General features: G+C 39.2%; 1 protein-coding gene across 1 annotated transcript in view; it reads right to left on the bottom strand.

Annotated features, from left to right (window-relative positions):
- plekha6 (pleckstrin homology domain containing, family A member 6) overlaps positions 1–11,330 on the bottom strand; it is a 128,050-nt gene extending 116,720 nt beyond the window's left edge. The window contains 1 exon segment of the mRNA XM_051925151.1: positions 11,284–11,330. Coding sequence (XP_051781111.1) covers positions 11,284–11,315 — 32 coding nt within the window. The 5' untranslated portion in view covers positions 11,316–11,330.
- Between the last annotated feature and the right edge of the window lie 9,909 nt (positions 11,331–21,239).

Raw genomic sequence — 21,239 nt, forward strand, 5'->3', positions numbered from 1 at the left:
ACTCTTGTTTAGCATTTTGGCTTTGCCAACAGATTTAGAGTTTCCCTGTTTTCGACTTGATTCTGTCTTTGACTACGTTCATTTCCCAGTTTGTGTGTAAATTCTGTTTTTTACCTGCATTTTTATTAGTCTAATTTAATATTGTTTTTTGTATCAGTATGCTGCTGCTGGAGTATGTGAATTTCCCCTTGGGATTAATAAAGTATCTATCTATCTATCTATCTATCTATCTATCTATCTATCTATCTATCTATCTATCTATCTATCTATCTATCTATCTATCTATCTATCTATCTATCTATCTATCTATCTATCTTCACTGCCCAGTTTGCTGGCATTATGACTGCATTGAGCCGCGAGTTAATCTTAAGGAATCAAAATTGACCTGAAAACAAACCTGAATGGTTCTAGGGATTGGTTTATACTGTCACGTACTTCATGCATATCAACATGGAAGGAATACTCATGCGATGACAGATTCCAGAGTCCAAAGAGTTCCAAAGAGTTTATTATGCAATTCCAATGTCTCCTGCAAATGATAAACAGGAATGGATGCAGCTAATTCTCTAGTTAACACCATCAAGGTTGTGGTGTTTTAGAGTAGCACAGAGTATATACAGTATGGACACGTCTGTACCCAAAAGCCCACAAGCAAACACAACATGTCCTGCCTGGTGCCATTCAGTAACTCACCAAAATGCATGGCCCCTGACTGGCTCCTGCCACAAGTGCTACACACATCCCGTTCATTACAATACTTGATGAGGAGACAAACCCAGGCAGATTCCCTGCACAAAATGAAGTCATTTAAGTAGAAACATTCAAGTGCGGATCCTATTTAGAATATCCATTCATGCTGCTTTGTGCCTGGTCATTTTCTAATTGACAACAGAAGAGAAGAGATTTTGGATGGGTGAACACCCAAGCAACATAAATCATGATTGTTTAATAACTTAACACTCAATCATTATTTCCTTTTTATATTTGTGAGCTGCCAGAGGCAAGAACATGCAACTGCCATTGTCTCTTGTATACGGTATTAACTGGAGCACAGCAAGTCATACCTTGTTTCTTTACGTGATGTGCCTGCATGTACTAAGTCATTGTATTGTAGTGCTATGTGGTTTGTGTCAGAGAGCTGCACTGTTTAGTGCCAGGTAGTATTCCACCGTGTCCTTCAAAAGGCAGTACACAAACTTCAAACACTTTGCTGGGTGATGCATCAAATAGAAGTGTGAACATGGATTTAGTCTGCCTGTGACAACCTATTATACATCACATGCATGCCAATTATACACAAAAATCCTGCTTGATTATAGTAATCATGAGACTGGAATACGAGAGGTTAGAAGACATACCAATAATGCAACAAAATTACTCAGCTTCTTGTTCCTTAAGAGCAGAAAAAACATAGGAAGCAAAGAGAAAAAGAAAAAGAGCTTCTGATATCTAATTTGCTTGTTATAAGCATATGAAGACACTTGAGTCCTAATTGCCATAATGGATGTACTCTGGAGTGATAGTGGCTATTATGTAGGAACTGATGCCTAATTCTCTTCAGTATATCTTACTGTAAGTGGAGTATGGTCAATTTAAAAATGTAATACAATTATTTGGATAGTCATTAAAGGCACATATGGTACAGCACTAAAGTGAGAATCTATTATACTGATGTTGTGGTGACATATCGATCTTTGCGCAACAGCAGCCCTCCATGGCAAGTTGCTAGTGTTTCGAAACTTCACATTGAGGCCTGAATGTTGGAAGATGATATTCAGCTCCCTCTGGGGAAACACCCCATGGTTTGGGTGGTACGAGCAATTCTTATTCCTAGTGATGGGATGAAGCAGATGTTTATGGGAGGAAGAGGGTATTAAAGTTACGGGGCATTTTACAAAAGGGACTCTGACGCTGCCGCTATTTAAATTTAATAATAAAGGTGTGAACATATTTTATGCATTAAAGGAAAGCAGAAAGAATTGACTTGTGTTGCCTCCCTGTGCAGTTTCACATCTACTTCAGATAGTTATGTACTCCTGCCACAGACTAATATTTTTTATTGCCTAATTAACAAGTGATTATACACCTGTGTTTTCAACTGACAATAATTTTGCAAATTCTTAATGTGAAGCAAAACACTGAATTTCACTGCAGATTCATTTCACTGAAAATTAGTACTGACTTTTATATATATATACTAGCTGATTACCCAGTGGCTTCGCTCACTTGGGGCAAGGGAAAAAAATAAAATGTAGTATTTATAAAATAAGTTTGTTAATTGCCAATTTTATTTTTCAACAAATACAGAGCATTTACAATAACATAGAAATCTATATAAACAACATTATTAACATCATTATCATATGAGAATATGAAGTAATATATAAGAAGCACATTGCATATAAATATAAATTATTAAACAGTAAAATATTTTGATAAAAGAATTTGAACAACATCCATCCATCCATCCATTTTCCAACCCGCTAAATCCGAACACAGGGTCATGGGGGTCTGCTGGAGCCAATCCCAGCCAACACAGGGCACAAGGTAGGGAACCAATCCTGGGCAGGGTGCCAACCCACCGCAGGACACACACAAACACACCCACACACCAAGCACACACTAGGGCCAATTTAGAATCACCAATCCACCTAACCTGCATGTCTTTGGACTGTGGGAGGAAACCAGAGCACCCGGAGGAAACTGCAAACTCCACGCAGGGAGGACCCGGGAAGCGAACCCAGGTCCCCAGATCTCCCAACTGCGAGGCAGCAGCGCTACCCACTGCGCCACCGTGCCGCCCTGAACAACATATAAGAAGCATATAAATTATTAAACAGTAAAACATTAACATTTAAGAAGTAAAGATACAGTACATTGAGTACTACTGCAGTGCTTTCAGGTATACTACATTTTTTGTTTGCCCATTACGTGTAAAAATGTATACATTTTTTGGTGTACCTACCCGAGAACACGTGACATATAACTGACCGTGGGAGAAGCATGGATTTTAAACACGCGTTGAGTTCATCCGCTGGTGTCCCTCTTGGAATAACTGGTGATGTTTAACGAAAATCTCCTGCGAGTAAAACGGCAGTACCTCCCATTATTTTGCTACGATCTCTGAGATCTCACATTGTTCGGTTCAAGGCTTCATAAGCTCTTTTATGTGCCATGGTGCACTCATCCCAAACTATTATCTTTGAATGTTGCAAGACTTTTGCCTTTCCAGAGCCATTGCGTATGTTGCAAATTGGATTTTCGTTGTGAGCGAGGTTTAATGGTAATTGCAATGCCGAATGTGCTGTACGGCCTCCATCTAATAATGTAGAAGTGATTCCCGATGATGCTACAGCCAGAGCTATGTCACCATTTGCTCTCTCAGCAAGAATCAGGTTTATTAAGAATGTTTTTCCTGTTCCTCTGTGGTCATACATAATTTCCGTTTCAAACGCGAAAAGAATTTTATATATACAGATATAATCTGCTAACATTTTAGTTTAGGTTCTGCAAAAATACATCTATTACTCGTTTCCTCTTATGTAACAAGACCATAATAAAAGCTTCTTTTGGTGTTCATAACATCTATAAAACACCAGTAGATTGGTTATTCATCTCTGTGGCATATTGACATTGACTTGTTAATATGAAGAATTCACAGGTTTTATACTTACTATGTAATATCATGAGAAATGTGTCTCAGTTAAGCCACCTCTGGCCACTCCAAAGTGACTTTTTGTTAGGACGTCACATTGCAGAGATGACACTTTACCGATGCTTTGTAAGTGCTACAAAGACCCAAAGGAGTGTTTGTTAGGGTCTTGTTACATAAGAGTAAATGAGTAATAGATGCATTAGATGCCCTATGCTTGCTGGGATAGGCTCCAGCTTCCCCACAACACTTCTCAGGATAAAGCAGGTTAAGCATATGGATGCATGGATAGATGTTAATTCTATAACAAACCTCTGCTTCATTTTCCATCACTTTACCCCCAATCCATACCTCTTATCTTACATTTACTGCTTATGTATACACAAACGCGGTGCAGAAAGTGCCAAATGAACCTTACCAGAAGTGTGACAATACCAGATTTAAAAATCCAAAAGAAAACAAAAACACATTCTTGGACTCAGACTGTTTGAACACGTCGCTGTAGCTCAGGTGCCAGTTGCTTGAGACGCACATTGTAACGTACTTACTAGTGATGATTGAAACAGACAGGTTTCGATTCTCATAGAGTTTCACAAAACATACTGTAAATAGATGATTTTGCAATTGGTAAATGTGAAACTCACTAAAATGATTTTTGGGAGGTTTTAAAGATCTTCTGTGGTGAGAAACAAAAAAAAATGTTCTAAGTCTTCTTAATTTTCTGTATTGTTTTGGACAAAGTAAGCCTCGTAATTTGTCACATACCTGCTAAATCAATTCTATTTATGCCGCCGTTCTTTCTCATCACCACAGAGTTGCATTTCCTTGTATTTTTTATGTACTATGCTGTATTATTTGTCACATGGAGGCACAATAAAACACCCCATTGTGCACTGTCACACTCGCACATGGGAGGCCGTCTAAGGGCTTAACTGAGGGTAAGATGCAGAGTTAGGGGTTGATGAACTGCACTAATGCCTTTTCTCCCTCTTTCACAGACCTCCAGAAGGGAAAACCAACTAAAGTTCCACCCACTTCCTCTGTCAGACCACACCCTCCTGCAGAGCTCACTTCCGGCTAAATCCCGCCTCTTCCTGCCAGGCACTTATAAAGCCAGAGCACTCACCAACTCAGTCACATGTATGACTTGGTCTTTGATGACTACTTGCTTTATTTTTATGATTGAGATAACATACAGGGTGGACACAACCAAACCTTCTTCTTTTTGTCTTTTTATAGCACATTATTGTATTTTCTCTAAAGGAAAATCTCACTACATGGGAAAACAGCTCTCACAGCAACCGGATATGCACTCTGCAAGCTCCGTGGAGTTTCAAGTTTCATTTCTGTCTCTGATGCATCTTTAAGATTGAAATTGCTAAGACTGTCACCATAAATGACAAAGTGGACATTGTACTACCAGAACACGTCTATGGCTCAACAAAATGTGCATGTGTGGCAGGAAATGAGTCTGGTGAATTTATTTTTTACTAAAGATCTTTAATTACATACTAAATGACAGGCTTGACACCTATAGAATTAATTCATGTCAGTGCTTCCAAATGGGAACTAAATGCCTTTCTCCTTGTGTTAATGGAACAAATTTAACTGGAAACAAAATGCAATTTACTTTGCAAAATGTTTGTGAGAGAAAACACTGAATTTCACTGCAAATTCAGTTTCATGTACCGTATATACTCATGTATAATCATATGCCCGCTGAAAAATGTGACACTTAATTTTTTTGTTTACATCTTCTTGCCTCCTCCAATCTTCCATCAGTTTTTCGATGACACATCGAATTTTGTTGCAGCAGCGCAGTTACCAATTTCTTTCGCTACTTCAATAATGTTTACTTTAAAACCAGCTTCATATATTCTTCTCTTTGAACACTCCATCGTAGATAAGGGATGCTCTTACGATAAAGGTGTATGAGGATGTGAGATACAAAAAACACAAATCAATGCAAATGTTGCTTCAGAATAGTTCGGGTATTACCGTGTGGTCACGTAGGCACAATAGAGAGAGAGAGGTTAGGAGCACACGCTGATACAGCGCATTGCTGCACCCACATAGGAAAAAAGGCAGTGTGCTCCATGGTGGGCGTTAGCATATCATAATCTCTTGGACCAATAGTGTGAGTTTTCCACATTCGACTTATACGACTGACATTATAGAATACCAGAAATTATACGATAAAATCAAGTCCCGACTTATCTGCGGGAGAACTTATCCGTGAGTATATATGGTAAATCTTTCCACTCACCATTAGTAGCCTACTGACGTTTAAAAAAAAAAAAAGTTTGTCAACTCTAAACATGGCATCAGAAACAGCTGAGAGTAACCGCTGCCATGCTACACCTTGGACACATGCACAAACATCATCTGTATTTGAGGGAGGGCAGGGGCAAGCGTGCATGGTTGGATGCCCACACAAACAATCCTTGCGACTGCAGTAGAACATAGTTCATGAAGAGGGTGCCTGTTGTGGTCATTTGATAGCTGGTGGTTTTGTGAAGCAGCTAACATATTCTTCATTATTGGGGACTCCACTTTTAATCATTTGCGCAGTGATCGTGGCGGTCATCAATTAAATGCCCCCCTTTAAATCTTTTGTACATAAAATGGCAAGAACTACAGGGTTGATTGTTTCATTGAAAGTGATGAACTGTCAGTCGCTTGCAGACATGAGGTTTTGTGTAGCACTTCCAATGATGTGTCTCATTACAAGTATTTCCCATCAATCATTTGCAGAAAAAGAATAATAAATAATAAAAATAATAAATTTTAAGAAATGTTTTTTAATCTCCTGACCCCTGTCCCCTCTTGCCCAATATGGACCCCTTTTGTATCTGGATTGGGGAGCAGTTGTTCCTCATAGTGTAGACTCTGAACTATAGGTTTGAGCTCCCTCTCACTGCCATATCGTATTTGTTCATTCTGATTAATATATTAGAAGCAAAAGTGAACAAACTGTTTTCAGATGTGGCCAACTGCCAGTTTTTTCCTAAAACCATTAGCACCCCACATTCTTTTCTTGCCCAGCTAACATAAATTTCAAGGAACCAGCTTTTAAATAACTCAGATTTGCTAAATTAGAATCAGATTTTTTATTCACAATGGGGAGTATCAGACACAAAACTGCTTTGCCCTTATAATGGAGAAACATTAGACAGGTATGAAGAATGAAAGAAGCCCAAGTTGTCTCTTTTATTCTGGAAAGCTTCAAGCCGTCAAAGCAATAAGCACTGAGTTTAGGACAAGATATTGTTTTTGAGGGTTTCAAACACAGTTTAGAGACACCGAATGCCAGGTCAACTTCTGCCCTCTTGGGTGAGTATCTGAGCACCCCTGTTGACTGGTGTCTATCAGACTGTTCTGGGTTCCTGCAATACCAGACTGAACTAAGCACTTTTCAAAATGTTCAGATAAATATGAATTTTACAATAGCAGTAGTATTAGTAATAGCAGCAGTAGTAGTAGAATGTCACATTCAGAGAAATACTGTAACTACGTAGTACTCAAGGGAGCAGGCACCATCTTCATCTTTTCCTTTCTCAAATACTAATATATACTTTATGTGCTGACTGGGTCACGTTTCACACATGGCCGATGGCATGATACCCAAAGAAGACTCCAGACGACCTACATGGGTGTCTGTAAGTGTGACCTCAAGACTAAGTACTTAGCAGTTGCTTGCCTCAGATAGGTGTGCCTGGAAACAGGAGATGATAAAGGGTCTCTTGAGGTATGAGACCAAAGTGATGCAGAAAGCATAAAGATGAGATAAAGGTATAAAGATAAGAGAGCCCACATGAAGTCCCATGCCCGAGATGTTAGAGCATTCTTCTAAATATGGTATATCAAGGACTACCACTCTCATATTGGATTTAACAGCCACAGCAGATTCTACTGCAACCAGTCCTGCAGGGTCATTGAAAGCTGCCTACTACTACAGTTGTGTCACATGCACAATGAAATTCTTATTTGCATGTCTGACCAACATGCAATACATTGCCACTCTCCTATGCCATGATGAAAAATAATTAATTAACATGTAGATATTCCTATGGGCAATAGAATGGGAATGCGTTAACATGATTCTACCATGATTTGCTGCCCTCTGGGAGCTTACTAGAACTACAGCCTGACAGATCCAGGGACTTGGGGTCAGTTTCAAGAAAGATCAGGCAAGATGTGTGCGGGTTGTGTGTTTTATTAGCTTCTGTATGGATTCCGAATTTCCCCCATCTTCCCAAATAAATCTACTGTTGGTAAAAGGGGACATTTAAAAATAGATGAACGAACATTAAGCCTGCATTGTATACAAACTCCAATGTTTTTCATGTCATACTGAGGAAACATACATGAGTAAGTCCAAAATTATCCATACTTTTGTGACAATTTTGTTTGGATTGGCTTTCCCTGTGTACATGTGGAAACATGGTGTGTCTGTGACCACAGTACTAAACTTTTGTCCTTCATCAGTCAACTTCTTTTGCTGTTTTCTAGGAGTAAACATGGCCACTCCAATCTCTTTTGGCATCAAAGAAGAGCAGCGAGCAGTGATCCACTTTTTATAGGCTGAAGGTGTACCAAATCCTAAAACCCATAGAAGGCTTTCCGCACAATATGGAAACATCACTTTGCCATGATGTAGTGTCTACAAATGAACTAAGAAGTTCAAAAATGGTTGGAAAAGGGTTTGGTTCAAAAACGAAGGGAGACTCCCATCCATATCCACTACCAACAACAACACTGAGCGAGTCAGTACCATGATTCTAATAAACCGATGAAGATTTTGACCCCTGGTACATATTCAGCCCATAAGAAGTAGATCACTGCTCGCTGCTCTACATTGGTGCAAACAGAGAGCAGGGCGACCATGTTTACTCATGAAAACAACAACAGAAACTGATTGATCACATTCAAATTTTACCACTGTAACTACAGACATACCATGTTTCCATATGTGTGCGGAGAAAGCTGTACAGCTAACCCAAACAAAATTATCAGAAAAGTGGAGATCATTATTGACTCTCTCTTGTATAGTCTCAAACCTGCCGAATCCAATTCAAGAGTTCAGGGGGTCAGAGACAATTTTGGCAGCAGTGGACGCAAAGCAGATGGTACGATCAGAAGTTTTTGTTAATATTATTGCTGAAATGTGGCTCTCGGTTTCCAGGGACATGGTCGAGGAGGTTGCAACATCTGAAACCATTAATACAACACGTTTAAAGGTTGGAAATGGCAGCCATGTTCTCGCGCAATTATTGAGGGTATTCCCCATGTTAGTGTGCAATTCTTTTAACTGATAATTAACTTACGGGCTTTAGGGCTCAGCTCTTGTTTTTGGTACCTCAATTTTCTGTTAACGACTTATGCTTGACGACTGATTGGCTTGACTTGTTGTTCTGATTTTACCTTGTTTCCTGTTCTTTATTATTTAACCCTTTACAGTCTCACTATGAGTCAGTACAGCAGAACAAAAACCTGGTCCATTGCAGGTTTTTCAAATTAAGCTATTTTAAATTGCACTTTGGGTGAAACTGTTGAAAATGTGATATAATATAGCTAGAATTTATGCCAAACTGACATACAGTGAGGACCTTTCTGCAGTTATAAGGAGTCAGTTATCCATCTAGCATTTTCTGAAACAAGTCATTTTGATCCAAAGTCATGGGTAGTCAGAACATATGGTGCAAAACACAAACCAGAGCAGCAGTGTATTGTCATGGTTGCTATATTTAAAAATTAATTCTTTTGAATATAAATATTTTTATGGAATCCTTAAGTGGAAATCTTACTTTCATTTGCCTAAGAACATTTCTAGCTTTGTGTTTGTGTTATTCAGTTACTGGAATTTAATTGTTAATTTGAATTCAGTTTGCCATTACCAAAACACCATTTTTTTATTCATGGGTGTTGCAATTTGGATGGCTCTTTTCTTAGGACATTGCCCTTAGTCGGTGAGGGGCATGTGGTCTTGTGCGTCATGACATCTGACGTCACCTACATGAAACATAATTTACCATTCGTGATTTGGATAACTTGTGGTGGGCTGGCGCCCTGCCTAAGATTTGTTCCCTGCCTTGTGCCCTGTGTTGGCTGGGATTGGCACCAGCAGACCCCCGTGACCCTGTAGTTAGGTTATAGCGGGTTGGATAATGGATGGATGGATATATGGATGGATTTGGATAAACAGAGCAAAACCTTTTTGTGCGTGTGTCTCTTTATGTATCTGGTGATGAAAACTTCAGAAATTTCTTCTTGTCTCCAATTTCTTGTTAGCATTCTGATTACTAGTCAAAGATACTATTTGTCTTCTTCGTTTCGACTTTTCTTCCAACTTTGAGTCCTTTGGTGGATCTGTGTGTTCACTTTTTGCAGTGGTCAGTTTGCTAGCAGTGTGAATTTCCCCTTGGGATTAATAAAGTATCTATCTATCTATCTATCTATCTATCTATCTATCTATCTATCTATCTATCTATCTATCTATCTATCTATCTATCTATCTATCTATCTATCTATCTATCTATCTATCTATCTATCTATCTATCTATCTATCTATCTATCTATCTATCTATCTATCTATCTATCTATAGATTGAATGCTAGTTCCCTGTACTTTGCAACAAAGAGCAAATTGAGGCAATAAATTTCAGTAATTGGTAAGTTGGAAGATGAACTTTTGGTGAACTTGACAATTTCTGGAGTCAAAAGGGGCATTAACTTATGAAAAAGTTCACAACTAAATGAGATAAACAGCTATGAAGTGTAATATGCTTGTATTCTTTTTGTCTTGGTTGCATTGCGAATGGCAGAGGAGATGTGACCAAGAGAGAGGAAGGGAGAGTGCCCCATTTGAGAATGAAAGTGGGTACGAATGCATTAAAATTGTAAATGACATGCGATTAGTTAACAAGGGGGGATATTTCCTCTAGGATGTTCACAAGGGAGAATCCCTCTCAACAGAATACTGTATAAATGCAGCCTAAGCTATTACAAATGCATAATCTGCACATTTAGACATTAGGATAAAAATGAATTGAAGGCTGCCTGCCCACCACACAAAATAAATGTTCTTAGCTCCAGACTTCTACACATGCATTTATCTGCAATAAGGGAAGCCAATGTGTGTGTGTGCGTGTGTGTGTTTTTTCAGCATATGCAATCTGGTGCGTGGCAGCAGTTCTGCCAGGATAAAAACGCTACAAGCCGCAAGCAGAAGGACACGCAGGCAGCAAAATCCGTCTGTCTACTTCTGCACTTGCAAAACGCATATGCTAGGCACAGATTGGCCTCTCTGACTGCATGGTATGTCACTTAAGAGCCTTCCTACGACACGGACCAGCCTGATTATTTACACTGTCTCTCACAAATGAAAAGGATACAGCCTGGCTCAAGGTAAACATGCCAACTTCTCACATGGCAGGCATGAGTTATAAACATATGAGCCTTCCATGCATACAAAGATACATGCACACATTTTTTTTGCTGAACAGGAACACTGCATTGCAGTAATCACTGACCTACAGCTCTCCAGCCTGCAAGCGTGGCTCTTTGTGATAAACTTATCATGCAGCTGTGATCAAATCAGCAGCGCAGCACCTCGCTGACGGACCTACCTACCTCACTCTCCGGTCTGCACGAAACTTCAACATTTTTTTTGAATTCACAAAATCTCCGTCACCAGAAAATGAAATTAAAAGGAAGCAATGTGGGGGTCTTGGAGTCATGAGCTGGCTTATAGTGGAAGCCGCCTTGTGAGATAGCAGCCGGCATCAGCCACTCTCTCTCTCTCTCTTTCACTCTCCTCTCCAGAATTGCACAACTCAGCTGATTTAGTCCCCGGCTGATCCACCTTGCCGTATCTTTAGGAGGAACAGGAAGGGAGAGAAAGCCCATTCTGGCCTGCCTGGAGAAGCAGGGATTCTTTGCATCAGTGAGCTATGCATCACCAGAACTTACAAATCAGCCTCTGGGGGAACAAATGGAAGAATGATGGGGAGGGGGAGGTAAGTTGAGATTTGAAGGTCAAAGGTGGGTGGGGAGACAGTCATTCAGATCAGTCAGGTAAAGCATTTTCCAGGTTTTATTATAGACAGGCAGGGAGTAGTGCGGACAGGAAGGCTGGCAGGATCAGTACATCCAGACAAGACATCTGGCAGGCAGGAGATACCAACTGCCGTCTATTTGCTTGGACGCACTGACCACAAATGCACATTGTCAATCAGGATGCTTTGCAGCCTGTTGACAGATAATGACGGATTCTAACTTGATGACTGTTACATAATAATAATAATAATAATAAAAACAGTCCAGTGATGCTTGCCTGAACAGGTGTTCCTCACCTGCATTGCGTCGAGCATTCAGAAGGATTGCTTCGGGGTCTGCTGCTGCTGTACTACCATATACTTTCTGCTTCTTACTAATTACAGTCTCATTGTCTGTGGAGCAGACACCGAGGTTTGTTTATTTGAAAGAGGGTCAAATTTTAGATTTACATTTATATAGCTTTGCAGTCTTCTTTTCTGCATGCAGTATATAACACGACAGCAGCACTGTTCCCCAAGGAGTGACACTTTACATAATAACAGTTCACATGAACAATGGTCATTGCATGCCAAGAGGCTGCTCAGCTTGCAAGGCTGGTGCCCTTAGCTTTGCTGAGACTTGTTTCAAAGTATCTCTGTTGTACACACTAAAAAAAAAGAAAAAAAAAGAAAACTTGCATCATCAATGCTCTGCAAAACCTCGACACGTTGTCATTTCTTGTTAGCTTACAACAGCACCTCCATTGAGATGCTGTGCTGTTTATCAACAGTGTTCCCAAACAGAGTAACATTTAGGCTGAATGCTATTCAAAGACCCTTATACATACACAGAAGAGCATGAAGTGCAACCAGTCAGCACCTCTGGTATCTTGTCAGCACTTAGGATACTGGAACTCATGTGTCTTTATCTCTTTCTACTATGAGATTGTGAAGATGTCAGCAGCAGTGACATAGGTATTAAACCGATCTCCACATCCTCCTCACCCTCAGACTCAGCAGCCATGTAGACATACCAAGCACAAACGCAAAATACATTTTGGCCTGTCCCTCTAGACTTTTCTCCTAGTTTCCCATACAATACTATAATGATAATGTGTGTGTTTGCGATTGCCGTAAAATGCAAACACAAAATAAATTTAGGCCTGTCCTTTAAGGATTTTCTCACTTTCCTCCTTGTCTCCCGTGTAATATTACTATTAAAATGCTGTCAGTTTTTAGAGCAGCACGGTGGTGTAGTGGTGCCATACAGCTACAGACGACAAAGTTTGAATTCTGCCCCCAGGCATTGGGTGTGTTTAAAGTTTGCACATTTTAAAAGAAATCTTCAAGTAATAGTTTGGTTTCTACCTATGTACACGCCAAAGATTTATACGGTGACAGATGATTTTACATTGGGCCGAACTGCCTGCCTGCTTAGCTAGGACATCCTGACTTTTGTACCAGTACATTTAAATTAGAAAATGAGATTATATATAACATTTGACTTTTTAATTACCTCACAGGTAACAGTTTGCATATAAGAAGTCTGATCACTTTCAACCAGGTATTCACCCATGACTCCTAAAAGTTAAAAGTGGAAATATTTAACAGCAAAGGTGTGCTTCTGGACTACACCATTTATCTGTATGCTGATTGGTGTGTTTGAAATGCTTCGTAGTCATTATATATAAATAAACCTAACTGATTAAAGGAAGCTTTCTGTTCCATGATGCCTTGAACAAGGCACTTGGGGGCTCCATCAGCTGGTGGAAATAAAGGATGTCTCTGTTTGGAGTTTATATATAACGCTGACTCAAGACTCTTCTTTATTTACTAAGTATTTTCCGCAACAGTTAGTTCTCTGATCAGGGCTGTTTTCTGCTTTGTGCCCAGTATGGATGGGCTCAAATTTAGGATCTACGATCTTAAAATAGATTTCATTCCATGGGTGCCATTAGGTACTGACTCAACTATATGCCAAGATGTATAGTATCACCATGAGAGACATATGATCTCACGCAATATCAATTCTGGATTAATAAATTGTTTAATTGCTCTAATTTTCAAATAATCTTTTTTCGATTTGCCATTAGGTACTGACTCAACTATATTCCAAGATGTATAGTATCACCATGAGGGACTTTTGATCTCACACAACGTCCAATTCTGGGTTAATAAATTGTTTCATTGCTCTACTTTTTAAATAATCTTTTTTTTCGATTTGTTACCCTTTCTATACACTGAATTTCAACGTAGACAAGTGCGTCTGAAAGCAACATTTTTCTTACTGAGTGTGAAACTTACAAATCTTGAAATCTGTTGAGATGGCAGTACAGTGTATTTTATATAGAAAGTATCACATAAATAATTATTAAACTTCTTTAGATTTTTATTTTTATATTTAGGCGCTGGATAATTTGCTCTGGTCTGCACCAAAATCCTTGTGCACAAAAAAGAAATCAGTGTACTTCATAGATGTAGGTGTAGGTGTGTTGAATCCATTTCTGAAATTGGAATTTCTTTACCACAAAACACAAAGCATAAGTTATGTCTATTTTATGGCATAAACATTTTCCATGCTCATAATATTACTTGGAGTATATTTTGAGCTCCTCATTCTTAATGTTCGTTGAAGTAGAAACAACCCAAAATTTTATACGTTTTTTGTTCTCTATCGATATTTTTTATTTCTCTTGTTACTTCAAAATAGCTAGGAATTTGTATTTAGTAAGTTAGAAAGATTAATTTTCATTGTCCAGAAGAGAGAAACTTGTTGTTCAAACGGCCTTTGCAGAAATGTGGAAGGTCGGGTTGATCTATCCATTGTCTTTTGTCAGGCAACAGGTAAGCAAATGGTATACGAACTCAGCCTTCCTTTATTGAAAAAAAATCACGTGCCACAATTTTCTTGGGAATTCAATGGTGGAAAACTAAAGTAGCTGGGGAGCTTCTCTTTTCCTACCTAACACTTGAGTGCAACATGGCTTTAGAAATCCATGTCCTACACTCTCATTTGGATTTTTCCCCGAGAACATGGTGGCAAACTCTGAATGAACCTGGGGACGTTATGGTGGAGAGTGGAGGGAGTCTGTGTTGATTATTCCTCAGTGAAACACCTTCAGAGGACTATAAGAGGAAAAAACTGCCAAGTGACTACTTTTTGTAAGTACTAATAATATTTAAAACAATTCTATTATGCCCTGCAGTGGGCTGGCACCCTGACCAGGGTTTGTTCCCTGCCTTGCGCCCTGTGTTGGCTGGGATTAGCTCCAGTAGACCCCCGTGACCCTGTAGTTAGGATATAGCGGGTTGGATAATGGATGGATGGATGGACAATTCTATTAATAATATATAATTTTGTCAAGTAACTCATTTCAAAAATATATTGAATTTTTTCTTTGAAAGTATTTTTTCATTGTAAACCTTCATCCATAAAACTGGATATAATATGGAAATTCTGAAGACCAGTGTTAACAGTTTTTTAATTAATATTATTGAATAGTATTAAAATGTAGAGAATCAATAGACTGCTGTTAGAAAAAATGCGGCCAAACAGTGTAAATTGACTCTATTAGGAGCAAAACTCCATCATATGAGGTTCTTCTGAATACAAAGTTTGATGCACAAGGCAGCTAAAAGTATTTAAGCATGCAGCTCAGTTACAGAGATGAATATACCAGTTAGAGATGAGCGAAAGTTTTGTGAAGCTGGCACAAAAGTTAATTCTGCTGACAATTTCTCAGTTGTGAAATGTGAAACTCACTGAAGAGTTTTTTGGGGATTTTAAAGGTTTCTTTTATGGTTGGAAAACAAGGAATATTGTTCCTCATTGTGCCTCATTCAAAATTCCATGTTTACGTGCGCTTGTTTCTGCAGCTGCATAATACAAGTAATTTGTCCTACACCAGTACAATCACTTTTACTTCTGCTTCTAATACACATCACCATGGAAAAGCTGAGTATGTCTTTCAAAATGCTGCTTCTTTTCCACATGAAGACACACCGAAACACACCATCGGGTTCATTTCTGTGTTTTCTCCACAGGAACACTCAAAACACAGAAAGTCACAGCCACCCTGTTACCTACCAACTGCCTCATCCTAGTTGAGGATATGTACACACTCTTTATGTACTTCTGCTCATTTTTTTGTCGACTAGAAATCTTTATTTAAACACTAAATGACAAGTGAATTTTTCTGGCAGTGAAACACAATTTACTTTGCAAAGCAAAACACAGAATTTTGCCTGAATTCAGTTTTATACAGATTGGTTCACTCATCTCCATTGCCAGTGAGAAAGTGAGAGGCTGAAACAAAAATCTTCAGTTTCCACAAGCCAAGATTCAACAACCTGACATAAATAAAGGGGCCACTGCAAGCTGGTCACATTTATTCCACCTTGATTGCAGAATGCCAATAAATGTTTTCATTTTTACAAAATATTGCCTCTCATCCAGCTAAACAAAAAGTGCCATGGGATCTTTAAAGAGCATAAGCAGTCTACCCTGTGATTTAACCGATCGATAAATACTTAAAACTGTCCTACCATCAGCAACTTCTTGGTCTGAGTCTTTCTCTCTCTGTGTTCTGTCTTCTAATTGAAATTTTGAAAGATGATTGAATTGCAGCCAACTACTGTATGTAAGCCAATTATAACTGTCAATATTAATTAGAAAAAAAGAATTGTGTTTAGTTATTATCTTTACTCTTTACAAACTAATTGATTGATTACAATAAAATTAAGAAAATTGCTTAATCTACAGTCATTAATTTGGAGATGTGTGGGGCAGAATTTCTCTTTTCTAATAAAAACCAAACTAAATGAGAGCCCTTCAACCTGGAAACATTTCAGATCTTTAACTTTCTTGGATAATTTTTGTGCTTATTTTTGCACTTTTTTTGAGTTAGAAATGCAAACCAGTCAAAATCTCCAAATAATAAAACGTGAGTTTTTGAATACATTATTGTACTGTATATTCACCATTATTTTAAAAGCACATTCCTCTGTCAGAACTGAGATAGTTGCCATTAAAGGTGATAAATGATGAAAATGCACACTGGTTAGTGCTCTTGCCTTACAGCTATTGGCACCTGGTTTCAGGTACTGGAATGGTCGCTATCTATGTGCAGTTTACACATTTTTGTCAGAGTGTAACATATGAGAGTAATGTTGTGTGACAAAACTAAATTGTTCACATGCGAGGATGTCTTGTGATCAACTGTTATGCCGTGAAGAGCTGGTTTCTGCCAGCCATCTGATGATGCTCAAAAAGATTCTAGTGTGGCTGAGTTAGTTTATTATGTTTTATTTTAGCTAATGTTCTCAAAACTATCCATCCACCCATTTTCCAACCCGCTGAATCCGAACACAGGGTCACAGGGGTCTGCTGGAGCCAATCCCAGCCAACACAGGGCACAAGGCAGGAACCAATCCTGGGCAGGGTGCCAACCCACCGCAGGTTCTCAAAACTAATTTTTTTTAATACTGAAATGTTTTTTTGTTTTGTATATTGTGAATTTTGTTTAATATGAATGCAATCAGTGTATCTTTTGTATAATAGTTCCTGTTTGCCTGGGTGGCATCGAAATCGGCCAGTGGTAGACATGAAGCAGGGCTCTCGCTAAAGTAGCGTCTCAATATAGCATAGATTGTCTCAGGGTTAACAGTAACACCAGGTGACGAGTTGCTTTTCAGTCCCACTTTGACTATACTTTTTTGCCTTACCAAGGAGGTGGTTCAGGACCTCATCTCCCTGTTCATGACTTGGAAGGCCTTTTTTATGCAGGTACACCTCCATCAGCTCAATCCACTCCTGAATGGAGTATCTGTCTGCACCATCACCACGATACATCTGGGGCTCTTTGATATCCGGCCTCACTACTAAGCTCACTTTGGACAAGTTCAGGGTTGTGTCAGGTGGATCAAGCCTAGCTGACTCAGCTGGTGGCGGCTGACTTGGTGTGAGTGGGTGCTGACTAGCCAGCAAACAGCTGGCTATGGATTCACCTATCTGGCTCTCACGTAACTGTTGTACAGTGTTGTCATTTGTAATGGGAGTGGAGAATTGAGGTTCAAGAACAGGTATGTCATTTACGCTTTCTGATTCAAATGCTTCATTTAAATCATAGGTTAGCACTGGGGTCCTACCAACTGCTCCATCTATATTAAACAAACCCCTCACCCTTCCTGGAAGCGGTGTAGAAATATTAAAGGTATGTTGACCTCCGCCTGCCATATCTCACACAGGAACAAAACAGTTACAATAACCGTGAGCAAGAAATATTAAGCAGTTTACGTGAAATATTTCAACTTATGTCACTGTAGCTCTTAACATGAACTTATATTAATCACATTTGCGCTTATGCAAAACACCAAAAACCACTTCAGCAGCTACAAAAGATCCACACTTCCACCAACTTGATATCCCACGATGTCACAAGCACACAGCTTGACCTCGGCGATCGGTGGCAGCTGATCAGTGGACCCGGGTCACCAGTTTTACATAGCAGCTTTAAAAAGCTGGATGACACTGTTGCAGGAGACAGAGAGCGCCTGTCGCTGCGTGTGTTGACTGTGCTACTGCTTGTCTTTTAGAATAAACGGCAGAATCTGGATATTGGCGTGTCTGTCTTCTTTCAAAGTATCAGCAACCATTTTAACACTAGCGCCACGTGATTCTACTATAATCGTAGAATCAGGCTGAAAAAGTGAACACGCATGAGTAGTGAATTCTAGAACGTGTCATTTGTACTTGGAAATATAGTCACTTAGGTAAATACCTATTGTAACCTCTTGACGGCCAGTCTCTACATAACAACATATTATACTGTATATGGGGAACAAAGTTTTCTCGATTGCATCCTTAATTGCAGGAGTGGATTCCAGAACCTCACAACCTCAAAACTGGTTTGCAAAGTTTCATTAAATGGAAATCTTTATTATTATATTTACAGTCTCCACGTGTGAGCGTAATAATCTAGCTCAGTGGGCAGTGTACCTTATTTGTGCAGTTGATGACCCATAAGTACTTACTCACTTTGTAGTCAAATGAGAGATCAATCATGGGGGACTGTCAGAAGGCCAGGTAAAGATCTATTAAATGCACACTTTGGAGGATGAACAGTCTGAGACCTCTATAAGATTCCTAGTTCTGGTCCTTATGAACAATAAATGTGAGCCCCCTGGTAGTGAGAAATTAAGCTCAGGATCAGGATGCAAGTGGAATCTCCTTCTCTTTGTAGTCGCCACTGCCTCCCCACGTTCATGTGTGTATAAGTTGTAGATAAACAAGAATGAAGATATGATATTTGAAAAATATTACTTTCCATTACAGTTATCCTGGCTCATTGAAAATTTCAGGGGCAAATTACAAAGAGGAAGATTTCTAAATTTGACCATGTTGGTTGTTTTCTATTCATGTTGACCAGTTTAGGCCGTTTCCCTCTCCTGTGCCATTACTGCGCTCTTTTTGCACAGGCAAACTCTTTTAACAAGTAAATTCAAGAAAACAAACATATCTCTGCATGTGTATGAAACAGTTTTCAATCTTTCTCAGAAAAGTGAAACAAACACAGTGGAAGACACAGTAACCGGAATGACATAAAATACACTGAAATGGGTACAAGCAGTTATCTGTTTAAGTGGCAGAAATGGATCCCTCTCGCCACTTGAATCACCACACAATATAAATACCCACAAAGGACGATTAGCATTAACTTTTTCTAATAGCAGTGAATGAGAGAGTGTGGGAGACTGCCACCCATGCACATATTATCCTCCAGTACATTGGGTGGCAACAAGCTCCTATCTGGACCCCGACAGGGTTAGCATGGGATATTGTGGTTCTATAGGGCTACCCAGTTGGGTATCGCAGTAGCCTTTGGGCGGTGAATCCTCTTCCCCACTGTGAGCCCACCTGACTCACAAGTGCTTTCTTGAGACAATAATTTGTCCCTGGAAATACTCCCTGGGTAGGTTTAAAAGGGAGCCATCCACATTGCCCAAGGAGTCACAGTTGGAAGATGGAGGACAAAGCTTGCCTAGAAGGAGGGGAGGAGAGAAAAACAATTGTGGTTGTAATGATAGTGAAAAGAAGAAGTCTGTTGTGGGGTATTTTGTCCACCCATCAACCATTATCCAACTTTTAAAATAAAACCATCCTTTGAACCCATACTGGAGTCAGAGTGGTTGTGTCTGAGGTTTGGAACAGCGTCTATGATGCGCCCCAAGAGGCCATAATATAATATATATCTTGAATTGAAGAGGACTGCGGCAACTTCATATTCTTTAAGTAAACAGAAACCAGGCTTTAAAAATGACAACTTTGTGAATTGAAACACAATTCATTAGTTACTGGGGCACATTGATGGTCTATGTTGATGAGGCAGAAAATTACAGAGAAGCCTAATACAAGTGAAGCACATTTTGCAAAGTGTCCACAAGGAGAAAGTGATTGATGGCAACCCGCTTTGGAGTTTGTTTAGTAAAATCAGGGAACAATACATTCATGCATTCAGAATATATTGTGAACTTAACGTGCCGTAAAAGCTTAAACAGAGAGGAGGTGCTACGTCATAAAAAGGGATGAGCTGTGTTTGTAGTTTCTTTGTAAAGTTCACTCGATGAACATGCAAGGGTTGAACTCACCATATGCTTCTTTGGTCTTATAGCTGCATGTATAAATGTTTGATTAGCTTACCGTACTTTAACACAATATAGGCGTGTTTACACACAATGACTACCTGACCAGTAATATGTAAGAAAAAAAAAAGTATTGTCATAACTACCTTTATTTTAAAAACAATCACAAATTTTGCTTAAAGGTGTACTGTAAATATTGTCAGATACAAGAAATGCCACAATTATTACATTACTAGACTTAACTTCATCTGATATGATTGATTAATCAATGTAATCATTACAGACTGCAAACAATCCTCTTAAGTGTTTTATATCCTACTTATCAAAATATTTTCATTGTATTCAAAGGTATGCATCATATTGCATTTTTTAAATAAAATAATACAGGGAGATTCACTTGAAAAAAGCCCCCAAATATTCTGTAATAATTCTCTCCAGGACGAAGCAATCTGAACAAAACAACGTGCAATGTGCTCCTCGATATATGGAAGTACGAACAAGCAGGGATGCCCCTAAGTCGGAGCGATGAGGTAAGTGCCGTTGTGACGTTTAACCTCCGTTTGCAATTTCTGGGTGCATACCGCCCGTACTTCTTCACTCAGTCACTCGACTTCTCATCAGGATGGTGGTGTACAGTATTGAGCAGTGTGTCTTCATGGTGTGAACCTATTGGGTCACCAATTCATTTAAGCGATGTCAGAATCAACAGGATGATCGTGAGTTAATGGAAGGTTACTTCCAGCAAGATGGAGCAACATGTCACACATCAGCAAGGAGCATGGCAGAAATTGAGTCCTTCTTCTGCAACAGGGTAATTACAAAGGTGCTTTGGCCACCATGGTCGCCAGATTTGACACCACCAGACTTATTCCTTTGGGGTCTGCTCAAAGGAAAAGTCTATTGGAACAAGCC

The sequence above is a fragment of the Erpetoichthys calabaricus genome, chromosome 3 (assembly GCF_900747795.2).
Source record: "Erpetoichthys calabaricus chromosome 3, fErpCal1.3, whole genome shotgun sequence".
In the NCBI taxonomy this organism is placed as follows: domain Eukaryota; kingdom Metazoa; phylum Chordata; class Cladistia; order Polypteriformes; family Polypteridae; genus Erpetoichthys; species Erpetoichthys calabaricus.